Source organism: Pseudophryne corroboree, chromosome 1 (genome assembly GCF_028390025.1).
Source record: "Pseudophryne corroboree isolate aPseCor3 chromosome 1, aPseCor3.hap2, whole genome shotgun sequence".
In the NCBI taxonomy this organism is placed as follows: domain Eukaryota; kingdom Metazoa; phylum Chordata; class Amphibia; order Anura; family Myobatrachidae; genus Pseudophryne; species Pseudophryne corroboree.
In genome coordinates, this window is record NC_086444.1 from 634,995,603 (window position 1) to 635,016,981 (window position 21,379).

Sequence of the window (21,379 nt, forward strand, 5' to 3'; positions counted from 1 at the left end):
AAGTAAAATTAGGCGCACACAAGAAGTCCGCCCAATCCTTAACATTAAATATCTGCCCAATCAGATATAAAATAGAAATAGATAAAAAAGAAAGTGATGGATCAAAGGCATCAACAGTCCCATTGGGATTCAATAAGAGATTATACAACCTGTATGGTTGTTATCATCTGTATTATGGCCAAAAATCTACCTCACAGTTGTTTAGGAAATCTGAAGGATCATGGAATAAAAGAAAACGAAGAAAACATTGTGTAGTATTGCTTTAAAATTTCAGTCTTATAATTAAATCTCCACGTGTTCGGAACTGGAAATGTGATAGTATCTCGTTAACCAGGTAAGTATAGATTCTCGCCACCACTGGAATTACAACAGGGACATACCAACACTCACTTAAGTGTATATGGAGGGAAACACATAAAGGTATCTTTTCACCAGGTACTTTTGTGACCAGACCAAGGTATCACCACAGAATTAAAATAGGCGTACTCAACTCACTTATAAACGGAGTGGGTTCCACATATCAGGGTTTCTTTAGACACGAGTTCCACACCAATGGAAATGGGAAACCATAAAGCATTTATTTCAAAGTGAATAAAATTTCCATAAATTTTTTTCCATAAAATATCAAAGACAAGTAATGTTCCAAGATTATTCATACAGAGAGCTATATTTCCCAATTGTGATGAAAAAGATGGCAAAATATATATTAAAAGTCCATAAACAGGTAAGTAAGTCCGGACTCAAACCTGTATTGGAAAATCCAAAATATATGCCAAAACTGGATAAAGGCTAGTCTCCGGTATAGTCTTGGATTTGTCCAGAGAGTAAAATGTAACTTTTATTTTTTTAAATAAAATAACTAGCATTGTTAAAATAGAACTAACATTATCTTGTTATGGTTGGCATATGAGCTAAAATACAACGCAACGCGTGCCCAACCCTCTGCTCATGAGTAAACTATAACATGATAATGCTAGTTTTATTTTAATTTAACAAATAAAAGTTATAAAGTAATTCTATGCCACATTAAGGAGACCTTTCGGCTCTCTCCCTTCTCTTTTGCATATCTACTTTACTCCTTGAAGCACCTTTCAACTGATGTTGACAGTGATGGGAATTATGAGGACTATATTCGTATATTAATAACCACTTAATTGGCATGGTCAGATTTCATGCAACTACGGACCACTTGTCCAACAGGTCCCACTGGAATACTCTGGCATGGAATCGGCCAAACTGTATGGCCTCGTAGGCCACTACCATCTTTCCCAACAACCGAATGCATTGATGGATCAACACTCTTGTTGGCTTCAAAATCTGTTTGACCATTCTCTGGATTTCCAGAGCCTTTTCTACTGGAAGAAATACCCTCTGTACTTCTGTGTCCAGTATCATCCCCAGAAAGGACAATCTTGTCATCGGTTCCAACTGCGACTTCGTAAAATTCATGATCCAACCGTGTTGTTGGAGTACTGACAGGGAGAGTGCAATGTTCTGTACCAACCGTTTCCTGGATCTCGCTTTTATCAGGAGATCGTCCAGCTAAAGAATTATATTGACTCCTTGTTGTTGAAGGAGGACCATCATCTCTGCCATCACCTTGGTGAATACCCTCGGTGCCGTGGAGAGTCCGAACGGCAACGTCTGGAACTGGTAATGGCAATCCTGTACTGCGAATCTCAGCTAAGCTTGATGAGGAGGATAAATGGGAACATGCAAGTAAGCATCTTTTATGTCTACTGACCCCATGAAGTCCCCTTCCTCCAGACTGGAAATCACTGCCCTCAGAGATTCCATCTTGAACTTGAATCTTTTCAGGTAGAGATTCAGAGATTTCAGGTTTAAAATTGGTCTGACCGAGCCGTCCGGCTTCGGAACTACGAAGAGGCTTGAATAAAAACCTTCTCCCTGTTGTGACAAGGGTACCAGGACAATGACCTGATCCTGACATAATTTTTGAATTGCAGCTGTTACTACTTCTCTGACCGGAAGAGAAGCTGGCAAGGTCGATTTGAAAAATCCGCATGGGGGGACGTCTTGAAACTCCAGTTTGTATCCATGGGACACTATTTGTAAGACCCATGGGTCCAGGCCAGATTGAACCCAGAGCTGACTGAAAAGTTTTAGACGTGCTCTCACCCGAGCGGACTCCCGCAAGGGAGTCCCTGCGTCATGCTGTAGATTTGGCAGAAGCAGGGGTTGATTTCTGCTCCTGCGTTCCTGGAGACGCTGTGGACTTTTTTCCTCTTCCCCTCCCTCTACCTGCAAAGAAAGGGGAACCTTTACCCTTTTTGTATTTGTTGGGCCGAAAGGACTGCATCTGAGAGTGATGTGTCTTTTTTGCCGGCGCAGGAGCATAAGGCAAAAATGTCGACTTACCTGCGGTAGCCGCAGAGACTAAAGCATCCAGCCCATCTCCAAACAAGGCCTCACCTTTATATGGGAGAGCCTCCATATTTCTTTTGGAATCTGCGTCAGCATTCCATTGGCAAATCCACAACGTCCTCCGAGCTGAGACTGCCATGGTAGCGGCTTTTGAACCCAAGAGCCCAATATCTTTCATGGCTTCTAGCATGTATGTAGCAGCGTCTTTAATATGACCTAATGTTAGGAGTATCTCGTCTCTATCGTGTCAATTTCAGATGACAAGTTGTCTGACCATATTTCGATAGCACTACTCACCCACGCACAAGCAATGGTGGATTTGAGTAGTGTACCATTGGCCACATAAATAGATTTTAACGTAGTCTCCAACTTGTGGTCTGCCGGCTCCTTTAGTGAAGCCGTCCCAGGTGCAGGGAGAATCACCTTTTTAGTTAAACGTGACAGGGCACTGTCTAGAAGGGATCCGGTCTGAAGATCAACAGTATCTAGGTCGACAATGTTTAGGTCGACCACTATAGGTCGACAGTCACTAGGTCGACATGGATGGAAGGTCGACATGTGCTAGGTCGACAGGTCTAAAGGTCGACATGAGTTTTTCACATTTTTTTTTCTTTTTTTGAATTTTTTCATACTTAACGATCCACGTGGACTACGATTGGAACGGTAATCTGTGCCGAGCGAAGCGAAGGCACCATGCCCGAAGCATGGCGAGCGAAGCGAGCCATGCGAGGGGACGCGGTGCACTAATTTAGGATCCCGGTCACTCTACGAAGAAAACGATACAAAAAAAAAAATCCTCATGTCGACCTTTAGACCTGTCGACCTAGAAACCCTGTCGACCTTCCATCCATGTCGACCTAGTGACTGTCGACCTATAGTAGTCGACCTAAACATTGTCGACCTAGATACTGTCGATTTGATGAACCACACCCGTCTAGAACGGGGGGTGACTCCCATCTTTTCCTGTCCTCTGCCGGGAAGGGATAAGCAACCTGAATTCTTTTGGGAATCTGAAATTTCTTTTCAGGGTTTGCCCAAACTCCCTCAAAGAGAGTATTTTGCTCATGAGAAGGAGGGGAAGTTACATTAATTTTCTTTTCCTTATAAAAATAAGACTTCTCCTGAGGTAAAGGAGGGGCTTCCGTAACTTCCAAAACTTCCTTTATAGCAACAATCATGTATTGAATGCTTTTTGCCAATTTAGGATCTATTCCCCTGGAATCACTAGTGTCGACACAGGAATCAGAGTCCGTGTCGGTATCAGTTTGTACTATTTGTGCAAATGGTCTCTTATGTGACCCAGAGGGGTCGCCTTTGGTTGAAAAGGCAGAACTATGAAAAATCACATCCTCCACTGATTTTCTCCAGTTTTCTGCATGAGACTCAGACTTATCCAATCTCTTACTGATATGATTCATACTATCACGTAATTCTTTTACCCATTCAGGCTCGTGGTGTGCCGGCAGTGCCACCACATTACAACTCTGTGTCCCTAAAATGGCTCCCTCAGGGGAAGAGCTCCCTGCCTCAGACATGTCACACACATGCACAACCACACCACAGACACTCCGGGACTTATAGGGGACAGACCCACAGTAAAATCTGTCAGAAGGACACAGAAAGGATTTGCCAGCTCACAACCCAGTGCTAGTGATAAAAAACCCTGTGTAACACAAAACTGCCCACAGACTTGTAGCGCTTTTATAATGATAAATTCACAATACAGCACCAATTTATACTGTGCCCGCCCTGTTTTGCACCCTGATACTTAATCAGAAGTGGAGGAGGACCAGCGTTCTTCTCTGCAGCTTGCTTGAAGAGAAATGGCGCTGGGCAGTGTGCTGGCTGACTGAGGAGGAAGCCCCGCCCCCGCAATGGCACGTTTCCCCTCAGCAATTTCAATATTAATTTTTATACTGGCAGGGGTAAGACTGTGCCTCAGCAACTCATGTCCCCTTATTAGCCAGTTTTAATTAGGTTTCATGCTGCCCAGGGAGCATCCCCCGCGCCCTGCACCCTGCTGTGCCTGTGTTGAAGGGTAGAATGGCGCGCAGCGTTCCCGCCCGCTGCACGGTACCTTTTAGCCATCACGATGACTGAAGATCCTCTTCTGTGCACTCACCTGTCTTCTGACTTCTGGCTCTGTAAGGGGGGTGACAGCCGGCTGTGGGAGTGAGCGCATAGCCGCAGCTAGTGTTCAGTACCCTTCAGGAGCTAATGGTGTCCTGTCAGACAGAAGCAGAGCCATGAAACTATTCAAGAAGTTGGTTCCTACTTCTGCCCCCTAAGTCCCACGAAGCAGGGAGACTGTTGCCAGCAGTCCTCCCTGAAAATAAAAAACCTAACATAAAGTCTTTCAGAGAAACTCAGTAGAGCTCCCCTGGAGTGCATCCAGTCTGCCTGGGCACATTTTCTAAACTGAGGTCTGGAGGAGGGGCATAGAGGGAGGAGCCAGTTCACACCCTTGAAAAGTCTTAAAGTGCCCATGGCTCCTGCGGAACTATCTATACCCCATGGTACTGAAGTGGACCCCAGCATCCTCTAGGTCTATGAGAAAATAATAATAATACAGTATTGATGGATACTGCATTTTATTATTATCAGCACATATCTTACTAATAGGCCTTTGGGAGTCACAAAAGATATGCCTCATAACGGGTATATCTAGAGATGCGGCCTCCTCCAATGGGGCATGATACACTAAGATGAGGCATGCCCCTACTTGTGCATGCCTCAGATGCACCTCTCCAAGCAGTGGAGGCGCAAGTGCAAGTTATAATTCATTCTAAATTCTTCATTATTTTACTGCACATACTCAATAAAACAGTATATTTATGCTGATCAGAATTAGACTTAGGGGGTCATTCCGAGTTGATCGCTCGCTAGCTATTTTTTGCAGCGCTGCGAACAGATAGTCGCTGCCTATAGGGGAGTGTATGTTTGCTTTGCAAGTGTGCGATCGAATGTGCAGCCAAGTGGTACAAAAATGGTTTGTGCAGTTTCTGAGTAGCTCAGAACTTACTCAGCTGCTGCGATCACTTCAACCTGTTCTTGTCCGGAATTGACGTCAGACATCCGCCCTTCAAATGCTTCAACGCCCCTGCATTTTTCCAAACACTCCCAGAAAACGGTCAGTTGCCACCCACAAATACCTTCATCCGGTCAATCTCCTTGCAATCAGCTGTGTGAATGGATTCTTCATAAAATCCATTAATCAGCACCGATCCGCTTTGCACCCGTACGATGCGCCTGCGCATTGCGTTGCATACGCATGCGCAGTTCTGACATGATTGCAGCGCAGTGAGAAAACCTAGCGTGTGATCAGATCAGAATGACCCCCTTAACCTGGGAGTTAAAAGCCCATGTAAGTCCCTTAAGTGCCCAGAGTTATTCAGTCATATTCCACAGTAAGCCCTATATCCTGTGGTAAGCCTCTGCTAATGCGGGGTAAGGCATAGATTCCGGGTTAAGTGCAGTAACCCCCCAACTAATCTTGATAATGCACTTAACCGGGATTTCTGTTTGCACCCAGCAGCTAAAAACCCACAGTAAGTCCTGCGACTAACTGAATCCCCCCTTTAATGTTGCAGTCTAATTTATTATCATTGTTTCATATAGCATAGTTTCTTTAAGGGATCTCCCAGAATTCTCTTTGTAAAATCTCTGACAAATGAACCTGGGACTTCATGAATGATGTCCTGTCGCATATTGCAGCAAGCAACTAAGATACTTATTATTATTATTATTATTATTATTAGCATTTGTAGTATTTTTTATCTGTTAGTGTCCCCTTCTGTTACAGACAGAACTAGCATTTTCCTGTGCTGCTATGTGTAAGTGTGATCACAGATCTCTTGTCATTTACAGGTCTATCCATTGCAAACACTTCCTAAAAAACAGCCAACTGTTTTGATTATTTGTGGTTCGGAACAGAATGGTGCTATTGGCCTGGTGTGTGCCCGAAATCTGCGCATCTTTGTAAGTAGCATTTTAAAATAAGTAAAGTTACTAGACAATAATGGGCAACATATTATTTCTGATCACAATTTGAGGTTGGGTAGATTTGGAGAGGACACACGAATATTACAAAATTGTAGCTTAAAGTGTTCATGTAAAGGGGCCACTGTTTCTCCCAAAACCAAGTACACCCATATATTTACTAGAGATGAGCGGGTTCGGTTCCTCGGAATCCGAACCCGCCCGAACTTCATGTTTTTTTTCACGGGTCCGAGCGACTCGGATCTTCCCGCCTTGCTCGGTTAACCCGAGCGCGCCCGAACGTCATCATGACGCTGTCGGATTCTCGCGAGGCTCGGATTCTATCGCGAGACTCGGATTCTATATAAGGAGCCGCGCGTCGCCGCCATTTTCACTCGTGCATTGAGATTGATAGGGAGAGGACGTGTCTGGCGTCCTCTCCATTAGAATAGAGATAGATTAGATAGAGAGAGAGAGATTGTGCAGAGTCGCAGACAGAGTTAGTTTACCACAGTCAGTGACCAGTGCAGTTGCTAGTTAACTTTTATTTAATATAATATATCCGTTCACTTCTCTCTGCTATATCCGTTCTCTGCCTGAAAAAAAAAACGATACACAGCACAGTCAGTCACACAGTGTGACTCAGTCTGTGTGCACTCAGCTCAGCCCAGTGTGCTGCACAGTCATCAATGTATAAATTAAAAGCTTATAATTAATTGTGGGGGAGACTGGGGAGCACTGCAGGTTGTTAGCAGGAGCCAGGAGTACAATTATATTAATTAACAGTGCACACTTTTGCTGCAGGAGTGGTGACCAGTGCCTGACCACCAGTATAGTATTGTTGTATACTACTAATATCTCTTTAAATATCAACCAGTCTATATTAGCAGCAGACACAGTACAGTGCGGTAGTTCACGGCTGTGGCTACCTCTGTGTCGGCACACGGCAGGCAGTCCGTCCGACCAGAATTGTATTATTTATTATTATATACCTACCACCTAACCGTGGTTTTTTTTTCATTCTTTATACCGTCATAGTGTCATCCTAATTGTTACGAGTATACTACTATCTCTTTATCAACCAGTGTACAGTGCGGTAGTTCACGGCTGTGGCTACCTCTGTGTCGGCACACGGCAGGCAGTCCGTCCGACCAGAATTGTATTATTTATTATTATATACCTACCACCTAACCGTGGTTTTTTTTTCATTCTTTATACCGTCATAGTGTCATCCTAATTGTTACGAGTATACTACTATCTCTTTATCAACCAGTGTACAGTGCGGTAGTTCACGGCTGTGGCTACCTCTGTGTCGGCACACGGCAGGCAGTCCGTCCGACCAGAATTGTATTATTTATTATTATATACCTACCACCTAACCGTGGTTTTTTTTTCATTCTTTATACCGTCATAGTGTCATCCTAATTGTTACGAGTATACTACTATCTCTTTATCAACCAGTGTACAGTGCGGTAGTTCACGGCTGTGGCTACCTCTGTGTCGGCACACGGCAGGCAGTCCGTCCGACCAGAATTGTATTATTTATTATTATATACCTACCACCTAACCGTGGTTTTTTTTTCATTCTTTATACCGTCATAGTGTCATCCTAATTGTTACGAGTATACTACTATCTCTTTATCAACCAGTGTACAGTGCGGTAGTTCACGGCTGTGGCTACCTCTGTGTCGGCACACGGCAGGCAGTCCGTCCGACCAGAATTGTATTATTTATTATTATATACCTACCACCTAACCGTGGTTTTTTTTTCATTCTTTATACCGTCATAGTGTCATCCTAATTGTTACGAGTATACTACTATCTCTTTATCAACCAGTGTACAGTGCGGTAGTTCACGGCTGTGGCTACCTCTGTGTCGGCACACGGCAGGCAGTCCGTCCGACCAGAATTGTATTATTTATTATTATATACCTACCACCTAACCGTGGTTTTTTTTTCATTCTTTATACCGTCATAGTGTCATCCTAATTGTTACGAGTATACTACTATCTCTTTATCAACCAGTGTACAGTGCGGTAGTTCACGGCTGTGGCTACCTCTGTGTCGGCACACGGCAGGCAGTCCGTCCGACCAGAATTGTATTATTTATTATTATATACCTACCACCTAACCGTGGTTTTTTTTTCATTCTTTATACCGTCATAGTGTCATCCTAATTGTTACGAGTATACTACTATCTCTTTATCAACCAGTGTACAGTGCGGTAGTTCACGGCTGTGGCTACCTCTGTGTCGGCACACGGCAGGCAGTCCGTCCGACCAGAATTGTATTATTTATTATTATATACCTACCACCTAACCGTGGTTTTTTTTTTCATTCTTTATACCGTCATAGTGTCATCCTAATTGTTACGAGTATACTACTATCTCTTTATCAACCAGTGTACAGTGCGGTAGTTCACGGCTGTGGCTACCTCTGTGTCGGCACACGGCAGGCAGTCCGTCCGACCAGAATTGTATTATTTATTATTATATACCTACCACCTAACCGTGGTTTTTTTTTCATTCTTTATACCGTCATAGTGTCATCCTAATTGTTACGAGTATACTACTATCTCTTTATCAACCAGTGTACAGTGCGGTAGTTCACGGCTGTGGCTACCTCTGTGTCGGCACACGGCAGGCAGTCCGTCCGACCAGAATTGTATTATTTATTATTATATACCTACCACCTAACCGTGGTTTTTTTTTCATTCTTTATACCGTCATAGTGTCATCCTAATTGTTACGAGTATACTACTATCTCTTTATCAACCAGTGTACAGTGCGGTAGTTCACGGCTGTGGCTACCTCTGTGTCGGCACACGGCAGGCAGTCCGTCCGACCAGAATTGTATTATTTATTATTATATACCTACCACCTAACCGTGGTTTTTTTTTTCATTCTTTATACCGTCATAGTGTCATCCTAATTGTTACGAGTATACTACTATCTCTTTATCAACCAGTGTATAGTGCGGTAGTTCACGGCTGTGGCTACCTCTGTGTCGGCACACGGCAGGCAGTCCGTCCGACCAGAATTGTATTATTTATTATTATATACCTACCACCTAACCGTGGTTTTTTTTTTCATTCTTTATACCGTCATAGTGTCATCCTAATTGTTACGAGTATACTACTATCTCTTTATCAACCAGTGTACAGTGCGGTAGTTCACGGCTGTGGCTACCTCTGTGTCGGCACACGGCAGGCAGTCCGTCCGACCAGAATTGTATTATTTATTATTATATACCTACCACCTAACCGTGGTTTTTTTTTTCATTCTTTATACCGTCATAGTGTCATCCTAATTGTTACGAGTATACTACTATCTCTTTATCAACCAGTGTACAGTGCGGTAGTTCACGGCTGTGGCTACCTCTGTGTCGGCACACGGCAGGCAGTCCGTCCGACCAGAATTGTATTATTTATTATTATATACCTACCACCTAACCGTGGTTTTTTTTTCATTCTTTATACCATCATAGTGTCATCCTAATTGTTACGAGTATACTACTATCTCTTTATCAACCAGTGTACAGTGCGGTAGTTCACGGCTGTGGCTACCTCTGTGTCGGCAGTCGGCAGGCAGTCCGTCCATCCATAATTGTATTATTATTATAATATATACCACCTAACCGTGGTTTTTTTATACCACCTAACCGTGGCAGTCCGTCCATAATTGTATACTAGTATCCAATCCATCCATCTCCATTGTTTACCTGAGGTGCCTTTTAGTTCTGCCTATAAAATATGGAGAACAAAAAAGTTGAGGTTCCAAAATTAGGGAAAGATCAAGATCCACTTCCACCTCGTGCTGAAGCTGCTGCCACTAGTCATGGCCGAGACGATGAAATGCCAGCAACGTCGTCTGCCAAGGCCGATGCCCAATGTCATAGTACAGAGCATGTCAAATCCAAAACACCAAATATCAGAAAAAAAAGGACTCCAAAACCTAAAATAAAATTGTCGGAGGAGAAGCGTAAACTTGCCAATATGCCATTTACCACACGGAGTGGCAAGGAACGGCTGAGGCCCTGGCCTATGTTCATGGCTAGTGGTTCAGCTTCACATGAGGATGGAAGCACTCAGCCTCTCGCTAGAAAACTGAAAAGACTCAAGCTGGCAAAAGCACCGCAAAGAACTGTGCGTTCTTTGAAATCCCAAATCCACAAGGAGAGTCCAATTGTGTCGTTTGCGATGCCTGACCTTCCCAACACTGGACGTGAAGAGCATGCGCCTTCCACTATTTGCATGCCCCCTGCAAGTGCTGGAAGGAGCACCCGCAGTCCAGTTCCTGATAGTCAGATTGAAGATGTCAGTGTTGAAGTACACCAGGATGAGGAGGATATGGGTGTTGCTGGCGCTGGGGAGGAAATTGACCAGGAGGATTCTGATGGTGAGGTGGTTTGTTTAAGTCAGGCACCCGGGGAGACACCTGTTGTCCGTGGGAGGAATATGGCCGTTGACATGCCAGGTGAAAATACCAAAAAAATCAGCTCTTCGGTGTGGAGGTATTTCACCACAAATGCGGACAACAGGTGTCAAGCCGTGTGTTCCCTTTGTCAAGCTGTAATAAGTAGGGGTAAGGACGTTAACCACCTCGGAACATCCTCCCTTATACGTCACCTGCAGCGCATTCATAATAAGTCAGTGACAAGTTCAAAAACTTTGGGTGACAGCGGAAGCAGTCCACTGACCAGTAAATCCCTTCCTCTTGTAACCAAGCTCACGCAAACCACCCCACCAACTCCCTCAGTGTCAATTTCCTCCTTCCCCAGGAATGCCAATAGTCCTGCAGGCCATGTCACTGGCAAGTCTGACGAGTCCTCTCCTGCCTGGGATTCCTCCGATGCATCCTTGCGTGTAACGCCTACTGCTGCTGGCGCTGCTGTTGTTGCCGCTGGGAGTCGATGGTCATCCCAGAGGGGAAGTCGTAAGCCCACTTGTACTACTTCCAGTAAGCAATTGACTGTTCAACAGTCCTTTGCGAGGAAGATGAAATATCACAGCAGTCATCCTACTGCAAAGCGGATAACTGAGGCCTTGGCATCCTGGGTGGTGAGAAACGTGGTTCCGGTATCCATCATTACTGCAGAGCCAACTAGAGACTTGTTGGAGGTACTGTGTCCCCGGTACCAAATACCATCTAGGTTCCATTTCTCTAGGCAGGCGATACCGAAAATGTACACAGACCTCAGAAAAAGAGTCACCAGTGTCCTAAAAAATGCAGCTGTACCCAATGTCCACTTAACCACGGACATGTGGACAAGTGGAGCAGGGCAGGGTCAGGACTATATGACTGTGACAGCCCACTGGGTAGATGTATGGACTCCCGCCGCAAGAACAGCAGCGGCGGCACCAGTAGCAGCATCTCGCAAACGCCAACTCTTTCCTAGGCAGGCTACGCTTTGTATCACCGCTTTCCAGAATACGCACACAGCTGAAAACCTCTTACGGCAACTGAGGAAGATCATCGCGGAATGGCTTACCCCAATTGGACTCTCCTGTGGATTTGTGGCATCGGACAACGCCAGCAATATTGTGTGTGCATTAAATCTGGGCCAATTCCAGCACGTCCCATGTTTTGCACATACCTTGAATTTGGTGGTGCAGAATTTTTTAAAAAACGACAGGGGCGTGCAAGAGATGCTGTCGGTGGCCAGAAGAATTGCGGGACACTTTCGGCGTACAGGCACCACGTACAGAAAACTGGAGCACCACCAAAAACTACTGAACCTGCCCTGCCATCATCTGAAGCAAGAAGTGGTAACGAGGTGGAATTCAACCCTCTATATGCTTCAGAGGTTGGAGGAGCAGCAAAAGGCCATTCAAGCCTATACAATTGAGCACGATATAGTAGGTGGAATGCACCTGTCTCAAGTGCAGTGGAGAATGATTTCAACGTTGTGCAAGGTTCTGATGCCCTTTGAACTTGCCACACGTGAAGTCAGTTCAGACACTGCCAGCCTGAGTCAGGTCATTCCCCTCATCAGGCTTTTGCAGAAGAAGCTGGAGGCATTGAAGGAGGAGCTAACACGGAGCGATTCCGCTAGGCATGTGGGACTTGTGGATGCAGCCCTTAATTCGCTTAACAAGGATTCACGGGTGGTCAATCTGTTGAAATCAGAGCACTACATTTTGGCCACCGTGCTCGATCCTAGATTTAAAGCCTACCTTGGATCTCTCTTTCCGGCAGACACAGGTCTGCTGGGGTTGAAAGACCTGCTGGTGACAAAATTGTCAAGTCAAGCGGAACGCGACCTGTCAACATCTCCTCCTTCACATTCTCCCGCAACTGGGGGTGCGAGGAAAAGGCTCAGAATTCCGAGCCCACCCGCTGGCGGTGATGCAGGGCAGTCTGGAGCGACTGCTGATGCTGACATCTGGTCCGGACTGAAGGACCTGACAACGATTACGGACATGTCGTCTACTGTCACTGCATATGATTCTCTCAACATTGATAGAATGGTGGAGGATTATATGAGTGACCGCATCCAAGTAGGCACGTCACACAGTCCGTACTTATACTGGCAGGAAAAAGAGGCAATTTGGAGGCCCTTGCACAAACTGGCTTTATTCTACCTAAGTTGCCCTCCCACAAGTGTGTACTCCGAAAGAGTGTTTAGTGCCGCCGCTCACCTTGTCAGCAATCGGCGTACGAGGTTACATCCAGAAAATGTGGAGAAGATGATGTTCATTAAAATGAATTATAATCAATTCCTCCGCGGAGACATTGACCAGCAGCAATTGCCTCCACAAAGTACACAGGGAGCTGAGATGGTGGATTCCAGTGGGGACGAATTGATAATCTGTGAGGAGGGGGATGTACACGGTGATATATCGGAGGGTGAAGATGAGGTGGACATCTTGCCTCTGTAGAGCCAGTTTGTGCAAGGAGAGATTAATTGCTTCTTTTTTGGGGGGGGTCCAAACCAACCCGTCATATCAGTCACAGTCGTGTGGCAGACCCTGTCACTGAAATGATGGGTTGGTTAAAGTGTGCATGTCCTGTTTTGTTTATACAACATAAGGGTGGGTGGGAGGGCCCAAGGATAATTCCATCTTGCACCTCTTTTTTCTTTTCTTTTTCTTTGCATCATGTGCTGATTGGGGTGGGTTTTTTGGAAGGGACACCCTGCGTGACACTGCAGTGCCACTCCTAGATGGGCCCGGTGTTTGTGTCGGCCACTAGGGTCGCTAATCTTACTCACACAGCTACCTCATTGCGCCTCTTTTTTTCTTTGCGTCATGTGCTGTTTGGGGAGGGTTTTTTGGAAGGGACATCCTGCGTGACACTGCAGTGCCACTCCTAGATGTGCCCGGTGTTTGTGTCGGCCACTAGGGTCGCTAATCTTACTCACACAGTCAGCTACCTCATTGCGCCTCTTTTTTTCTTTGCGTCATGTGCTGTTTGGGGAGGGTTTTTTGGAAGGGCCATCCTGCGTGACACTGCAGTGCCACTCCTAGATGGGCCCGGTGTTTGTGTCGGCCACTAGGGTCGCTAATCTTACTCACACAGCTACCTCATTGCGCCTCTTTTTTTCTTTGCGTCATGTGCTGTTTGGGGAGGGTTTTTTGGAAGGGACATCCTGCGTGACACTGCAGTGCCACTCCTAGATGGGCCCGGTGTTTGTGTCGGCCACTAGGGTCGCTTATCTTACTCACACAGCGACCTCGGTGCAAATTTTAGGACTAAAAATAATATTGTGAGGTGTGAGGTATTCAGAATAGACTGAAAATGAGTGTAAATTATGGTTTTTGAGGTTAATAATACTTTGGGATCAAAATGACCCCCAAATTCTATGATTTAAGCTGTTTTTTAGTGTTTTTTGAAAAAAACACCCGAATCCAAAACACACCCGAATCCGACAAAAAAAATTCGGTGAGGTTTTGCCAAAACGCGTTCGAACCCAAAACACGGCCGCGGAACCGAACCCAAAACCAAAACACAAAACCCGAAAAATTTCAGGCGCTCATCTCTAATATTTACCCAATCATACTGTATGCAAATATCAAATTAGGTGTATTTTGGGGGAATTTATCCTTGATGTGCCAACAGACATCACTGTGATGTTCAGCTGCTCAAATAACCGTGTATTACGGCAAGCAGGGCCAGATTAACAATGGGGCTCATGGAGCTGCAGCTCCAGGCCCACTCTACAAAATAGGCCCACAGCATTCATGTCCATGCTGCTGTAGATAGGAAAAACACATTTCCTTCTACTACAGTCTGCAGCGCCGGACCTGTCCCCTCCAGCATTAACACCCTTCAAGTACGGATTTGAGAGAGGGGGGACACCGATGCACATGTCATATAGTGCACTGTTATAAAATTCCCGGATTGAGCCCCGCCCCCTGTACTTAAGATCCACCTCGTAGTGATGTTTAGTGTGTATTTAAGCTCCGCCTCCCAGTAATGTCATGTGTCGGTCACCGGGAAGACAGGGGGAAGGGGACTATGACAAGGGGGCGTGACCTAGTGGCTGAAGCCCATGATGTCGGGTCCTACACAAAAGGTGCCATTTGTATTAGCTGGGACCGCAGGGCAGGAGGAGGGAAGTCCTGCGGTACCCTGGTTCAGGAAGTGGTGGTGGTGGTGGTGGTGGTGGGGTTGCATTGCCATGAAAGCACTAGCAGAGGGGTAAAGCCATGTAAAGCCCTGAGAGCACTGGTGCAGGCAGAAAACAGCAGCAGGTCAGTGCTCCCATCCAGTGTCTGCCCCTTCTCCAGCTCAGTGTCCATTTCTAATCCCCATCCCAGTGTCTCCATACTCCCAGACCAGTGTCTCCCTGCCTTCCCTCCCCAACCAGCCCACTGCACCCATCTCCGTGCCCTCCGACCTAGAACCCTCAGTTAGTCCATTCCAGTGGCAGGCTGGTCAGAGGTGCCCCCAGGCTGCGCTATCACTGAGTGCCGTCGGCCCCCTATTCCATTGCAAAAGGGCCCTGGTGGTCCAGTGTACGCTGCTGCGTGGGCTCTCTTACCATGTGGCCTACAGAAGCCCTGTAGGACACAATTAAAAGCAATGCAATCTGTCATACGGCCATACACTGTCCTGCATAGGTGGCCAAATCACACAAGGGGACTGTTTGCTGTGGGTTTGTGTACTGTAAAGCAAGCGGTGGGGGGCGGCGGCAGCAGGAGTGAGGTACTGACTATATATTAGTGACACGGCAGCCCCCCTGATAGCGTCCTTGTCACCCAGGACCCATCCCCACAGATTACATAGGTGACAGTGCCACCACTGCTCATTAATACACCCCCGGCCAGGTTAGGGGTCGTGTGTGTGGGAATCGGGTGCAGGGAAAGAGTTTTTGTGTGCAGGGAGAGGGTGCAGGGTTAGGGGCAGTGTGTGCAGGGAGAGGGTGCAGGGTTAGGGGTAGTGTGTGCAGGGAGAGGGTGCAGGGTTAGGGGTAGTGTGTGCAGGGAGAGGGTGCAGGGTTAGGGGCAGTGTGTGCAGGGAGAGGGTGCAGGGTTAGGGGTAGTGTGTGCAGGGAGAGGGTGCAGGGTTAGGGGCAGTGTGTGCAGGGAGAGGGTGCAGGGTTAGGGGCAGTGTGTGCAGGGATTGGGTGCAGGGTTAGGGGCAGTGTGTGCAGGGAGAGGGTGCAGGGTTAGGGGCAGTGTGTGCAGGGAGAGGGTGCAGGGTTAGGGGTAGTGTGTGCAGGGAGAGGGTGCAGGGTTAGGGGCAGTGTGTGCAGGGAGAGGGTGCAGGGTTAGGGGTAGTGTGTGCAGGGAGAGGGTGCAGGGTTAGGGGCAGTGTGTGCAGGGAGAGGGTGCAGGGTTAGGGGTAGTGTGTGCAGGGATTGGGTGCAGGGTTAGGGGTAGTGTGTGCAGGGAGAGGGTGCAGGGTTAGGGGCAGTGCGTGCAGGGAGAGGGTGCAGGGTTAGGGGTAGTGTGTGCTGGGAGAGGGTGCAGGGTTAGGGGCAGTGTGTGCAGGGAGAGAGGGTGCAGGGTTAGGGGCAGTGTGTGCAGGGAGAGGGTGCAGGGTTAGGGGTAGTGTGTGCAGGGAGAGGGTGCAGGGTTAGGGGTAGTGTGTGCAGGGAGAGGGTGCAGGGTTAGGGGTAGTGTGTGCAGAGAGAGGGTGCAGGGTTAGGGGCAGTGTGTGCAAGGTGAGGGTGCAGGGTTAGGGGTAGTGTGTGCAGGGAGAGGGTGCAGGGTTAGGGGCAGTGTGTGCAGGGAGAGGGTGCAGGGTTAGGGGCAGTGTGTGCAGGGAGAGGGTGCAGGGTTAGGGGCAGTGTGTGCAGGGAGAGGGTGCAGGGTTAGGGGTAGTGTGTGCAGGGAGAGGGTGCAGGGTTAGGGGCAGTGTGTGCAGGGAGAGGGTGCAGGGTTAGGGGTAGTGTGTGCAGGGAGAGGGTGCAGGGTTAGGGGTAGTGTGTGCAGGGAGAGGGTGCAGGGTTAGAGATAGTGTGTGCAGGGAGAGGGTGCAGGGTAGGGGCAGTGTGTGCAGGGAGAGGGTGCAGGGTTAGGGGTAGTGTGTGCAGGGAGAGGGTGCAGGGTTAGGGGTAGTGTGTGCAGGGAGAGGGTGCACGGTTAGGGGCAGTGTGTGCAGGGAGAGGGTGCAGGGTAGGGGCAGTGGGTGCAGGGTTAGGGGCAGTGTGTGCAGGGAGAGGGTGCAGGGTTAGGGATAGTGTGTGCAGGGAGAGGGTGCAGGGTTAGGGGCAGTGTGTGCAGGGAGAGGGTGCAGGGTTAGGGGCAGTGTGTGCAGGGAGAGGGTGCAGGGTAGGGGCAGTGTGTGCAGGGAGCGGGTGCAGGGTTAGGGGCAGTGTGTGCAGGGAGAGGGTGCAGGGTAGGGGCAGAGGGTGCAGGGAGAGGGTGCAGGGTAGGGGCAGTGTGTGCAGGGAGAGGGTGCAGGGTTAGGGGCAGTGTGTGCAGGGAGAGGGTGCAGGGTTAGGGATAGTGTGTACAGGGAGAGGGTGCAGGGTTAGGGGCAGTGTGTGCAGGGAGAGGGTGCAGGGTAGGGGCAGTGTGTGCAGGGAGAGGGTGCAGGGTTAGGGGCAGTGTGTGCAGGTATTGGGTGCAGGGTTAGGGGTAGTGTGTGCAGGGAGAGGGTGCAGGGTTAGGGGCAGTGTGTGCAGGGAGAGGGTGCAGGGTTAGGGGCAGTGTGTGCAGGGAGAGGGTGCAGGGTTAGGGGCAGTGTGTGCAGGGAGAGGGTGCAGGGTTAGGGGTAGTGTGTGCAGGGAGAGGGTGCAGGGTTAGGGATAGTGTGTACAGGGAGAGGGTGCAGGGTTAGGGGCAGTGTGTGCAGGGAGAGGGTGCAGGGTAGGGGCAGTGTGTGCAGGGAGAGGGTGCAGGGTTAGGGGCAGTGTGTGCAGGTATTGGGTGCAGGGTTAGGGGTAGTGTGTGCAGGGAGAGGGTGCAGGGTTAGGGGCAGTGTGTGCAGGGAGAGGGTGCAGGGTTAGGGGCAGTGTGTGCAGGGAGAGGGTGCAGGGTTAGGGGTAGTGTGTGCAGGGATTAGGGGCAGCATTAGGGGTAGTGTGTGTGAGGGAAGCAGGTACAGGATATGGGGTAGTGTGTGCAGAGATTGAGTGCAGGATTAGGGGTAATGTGTGTGGGAAGCAGGTGCAGGGTTAGGGGTAGTGTGTGTGTGGGAAGCAGGTACAGGATTAGGTGTAGTGTGTGCAGGGATTGAGTGCGGGATTAGGGGTAGTGTGTGCAGGGATTGGGTGCAGGATTAGGGGTAGTGTGTTCAGGGATTGGGTGCAGGATTAGGGGTAGTGTGTGCAGGGTTAGGGGTAGTGTGTGCAGGGATTGGGTGCAGGATTAGGGGTAGTGTGTGCAGGGATTGGGTGCAGGGTTAGGGGTAGTGTGTTCAGGGATTGGGTGCAGGATTAGGGGTAGTGTGTGCAGGGATTGGGTGCAGGATTAGGGGTAGTGTGTGCAGGGATTGGGTGCAGGATTAGGAGTAGTGTGTTCAGGGATTGGGTGCAGGATTAGGGGTAGTGTGTGCAGGGTTAGGGGTAGTGTGTGCAGGGATTGGGTGCAGGATTAGGGGTAGTGTGTGCAGGGATTGGGTGCAGGGTTAGGGGTAGTGTGTTCAGGGATTGGGTGCAGGATTAGGGGTAGTGTGTGCAGGGATTGGGTGCAGGATTAGGGGTAGTGTGTGCAGGGATTGGGTGCAGGATTAGGGGTAGTGTGTACAGGTATGGGTGCAGGATTAGGGGTAGTGTGTGCAGGGATTGGGTGCAGGGTTAGGGGTAGTGTGTGCAGGGATTGGGTGCAGGATTAGGGGTAGTGTATGTGTGGAAAGCAGGTGCAGGATTAGGGATTGGGTGCAGGATAACTGAAGGTTAGTCAGATGAACGATGGTCCCGCAGAACGATCCTATGGTGCGTCATCAGACGCAGCAGTGGATCATGGAAGCAGACAGGCGGTGTACGTAAGCATATTAGCTGCATGGTATTGCACAGTCACTCCCCTGCGGCTTTACAATGTCATACAACTTTGTATCAGGCCCACTGTACGGTAGAGTATACATTGTCATTTAATGCACTGTAGTGATCAGTTCGGAAATGACTGATCTTGAGTGAATGTGAAAGGGAAATAGGGGAGATCCAAGAAGAGGATTGGAGAGGCTTCAAAGATTTTTAGTGAGAATAGTAGTTGTCAGCTACATACGTGTTTTTTTTTTTAAGTGCTTAACCCTAACATACCCCCCCCCCCCCCCCCCCAACCTCCCATCCTGGGCCCTAAACCCTAACCCTGAACCCCGCTATTCACCTTCAGCATTCTGGCTGTCGGTGATCCAGCACCTGTCTCCCGAATGGTGTCGGGTTTCCGGCGTCAGTTACATCACTGCCGACATGCCGGCAGCCGGGATGCTGAATGCATTCCCTCTTATTCGTCATATAAACTCCTTTCATTTATAGACATGGTTCTTAGTTATTTAGTTTACAAACAGAAAGGGTTAATACTCTTGCCACCCATTCCTGTACTCCCCCTGATGAATGTGGGGAATTATGGGCAGCAGCCTTGCCTGGCACAGTGTGACTGACATACACACACCTGGGGCCTCAGGGAGCAGGTGCAGGCTCACTGGCATCCCAGCTGGGTGATCTTGTTTTGTGCAAGGACTGCAGCAATGTGCTAAGAGCACTACACTGATTAATCAGATTAGCTTTACTAAATTATTTACCAGATCAGTTCTATTTTGGAGAAATGCTGAATATTTGACAGAAGGTTTTTAAGTATTGTCTCACAGGAGACATTGTCTTGGCAGCCTAATAACATTGTGTCTGGAATATTATGGCATTATCCTCGTACCTTTTTCCACATTATTTTAAGAAAAATAATATTGATAAATATGCCAATAAGTCTCTAACCCAAGCTCAATTCATTCATCTGCTGCAGGCTTTGGGAAGGCAACATTCAAATAATGTTTTCATATACTTAAATACCAAACAGACTCTAGATTATATTTATTTTTTTCAAAGAGCACTTTTCAATTTGTTTTTCACAAATTCAAACCTGTAACCTGCAGTGACTATGGTCTGCAGCTATGGGGCCTATCCTGAGTTGGATGCAGCAGTGATGCGTATGTGACCAGATAGTGTTTTCACAGAGTAGAGTTGTGATTGAGGCGCACAGGAGATGCGCAGTCTCAGAAATGTTTGAAAATGTGTTGGGCACTGATAGGAAGGTGGCTTAGCGGACGATGGGAGCGTCGCAGGCATGTCATGGATAGTGATTGCGTGCAGATTTGTCAACTTGTTCTCATAGGAGGCCCTATTTAGAAGGGGAAAGATGCAAGTTTTGATGGTGCATCTAAATCCATGAATGCTGAAAGTGGGCGTTTTAGTTCTTGCACGTACAGGTACATGGATCTACTCCAGGGAGGGGCTTTGTAGCGGCATTTGCATGAAGTCGCAGACAGGCAACCAGCAAAGATGCAGACACTGACAAGGCTGCGTCCAGCTCTGAATCAGACCCTATGTTTCTCCATGAATGAGTAGATGTTGTAATTAGTGTTATAGTCCTAATACCATCCATCTTCAGCATTTATACAAGATCTCTCATCCTCAACTGACTTCCTTTCATTCCACACATCCAGTCTCTCTCCCATATGGGTGGTCTTCAGTATGCTGACTGACGGGATCCCGGCGCACAGTATACTGGCGCCGGAATCCCAACAACCGGCATACCGACACTTATTCTCCCTCGTGGGGGACCACGCCCCCCCTGGAGGGAGAATAAAATAGTGTGGCGCGCGTAGCGGGCCACCATGCCCGCAGCGTGGCGAGCGCAGCGAGCCCGCAAGGGGCTCATATGCGCTCGCCACACTGTCGGTAAGCCGGCGGTCGGGCTCCCGGCGCCGGTATGCTGGTCGCCGGGAGCCCTACCGCCGGCATACCATACTGAACCCCTCCCATATTCTATACATAGCCAGGATCAGTCCCTTCCTCACCGATGACCAATGTGCTGGGTCTAGGAAGCCGGCAAATTCCCAGGTCTCTGCTCCATAACCCTGGTCAGGAGTAGTTTCCCTAGTCCTGGGTTGTTTCCTGTCTCACATGCAGAAATCCCGGGTTGATGTGCATTCATGTGCAAAATCCCAGGATATAGCTGCATGTGTGAAAGGAGTATACCAAAACTCTTATCCACTCTGTCATTATCTCCCTCCTACTGCAACCTTGTCCTGTCTGGCCTCCCTCTAAGCATTTCATTTCATCCTCCATGTCGCAGCAATACGCCTTACCCTCTCCCTTTTTGCTCAGCTTCTGCCTATCACTGCTGCCAAACTTTACAATCCAAATAAAACTGCTGCCAAGCTCTCCCTATAAAATCCAAATAAAACTCTAAAACTCTTTGCTTTTAAATTTAAAGCCTTTTACTTTTCCTCCTAGTCCTTACATCGCCAACCTTATCTCATTCCACAATCCCTTCCACCCTCTCCAAGATTTGTGGGTCAACTCAATACTGATAGAAACCACATTTACACCTCCAAGATTTCATGTCTGCTGCTCGACCCCAATTGAGGGTCTAATCAGACTCTCCACCAGCCTCTTAAAAAGCTCCTTA

The 21,379-nt window shown here is 48.1% G+C and overlaps 1 protein-coding gene across 3 annotated transcripts in view; it reads left to right on the forward strand.

The window, feature by feature from the left end:
- YJEFN3 (YjeF N-terminal domain containing 3) overlaps positions 1–21,379 on the forward strand; it is a 282,286-nt gene that overhangs the window by 219,076 nt on the left and 41,831 nt on the right. For all 3 annotated transcript variants that reach the window (XM_063914572.1, XM_063914573.1, XM_063914571.1), the window contains exon 3: positions 6,253–6,363. In XM_063914572.1, the coding sequence (XP_063770642.1) occupies positions 6,253–6,363 (111 nt within the window). The remainder of the gene's footprint in view (positions 1–6,252; positions 6,364–21,379) is intronic.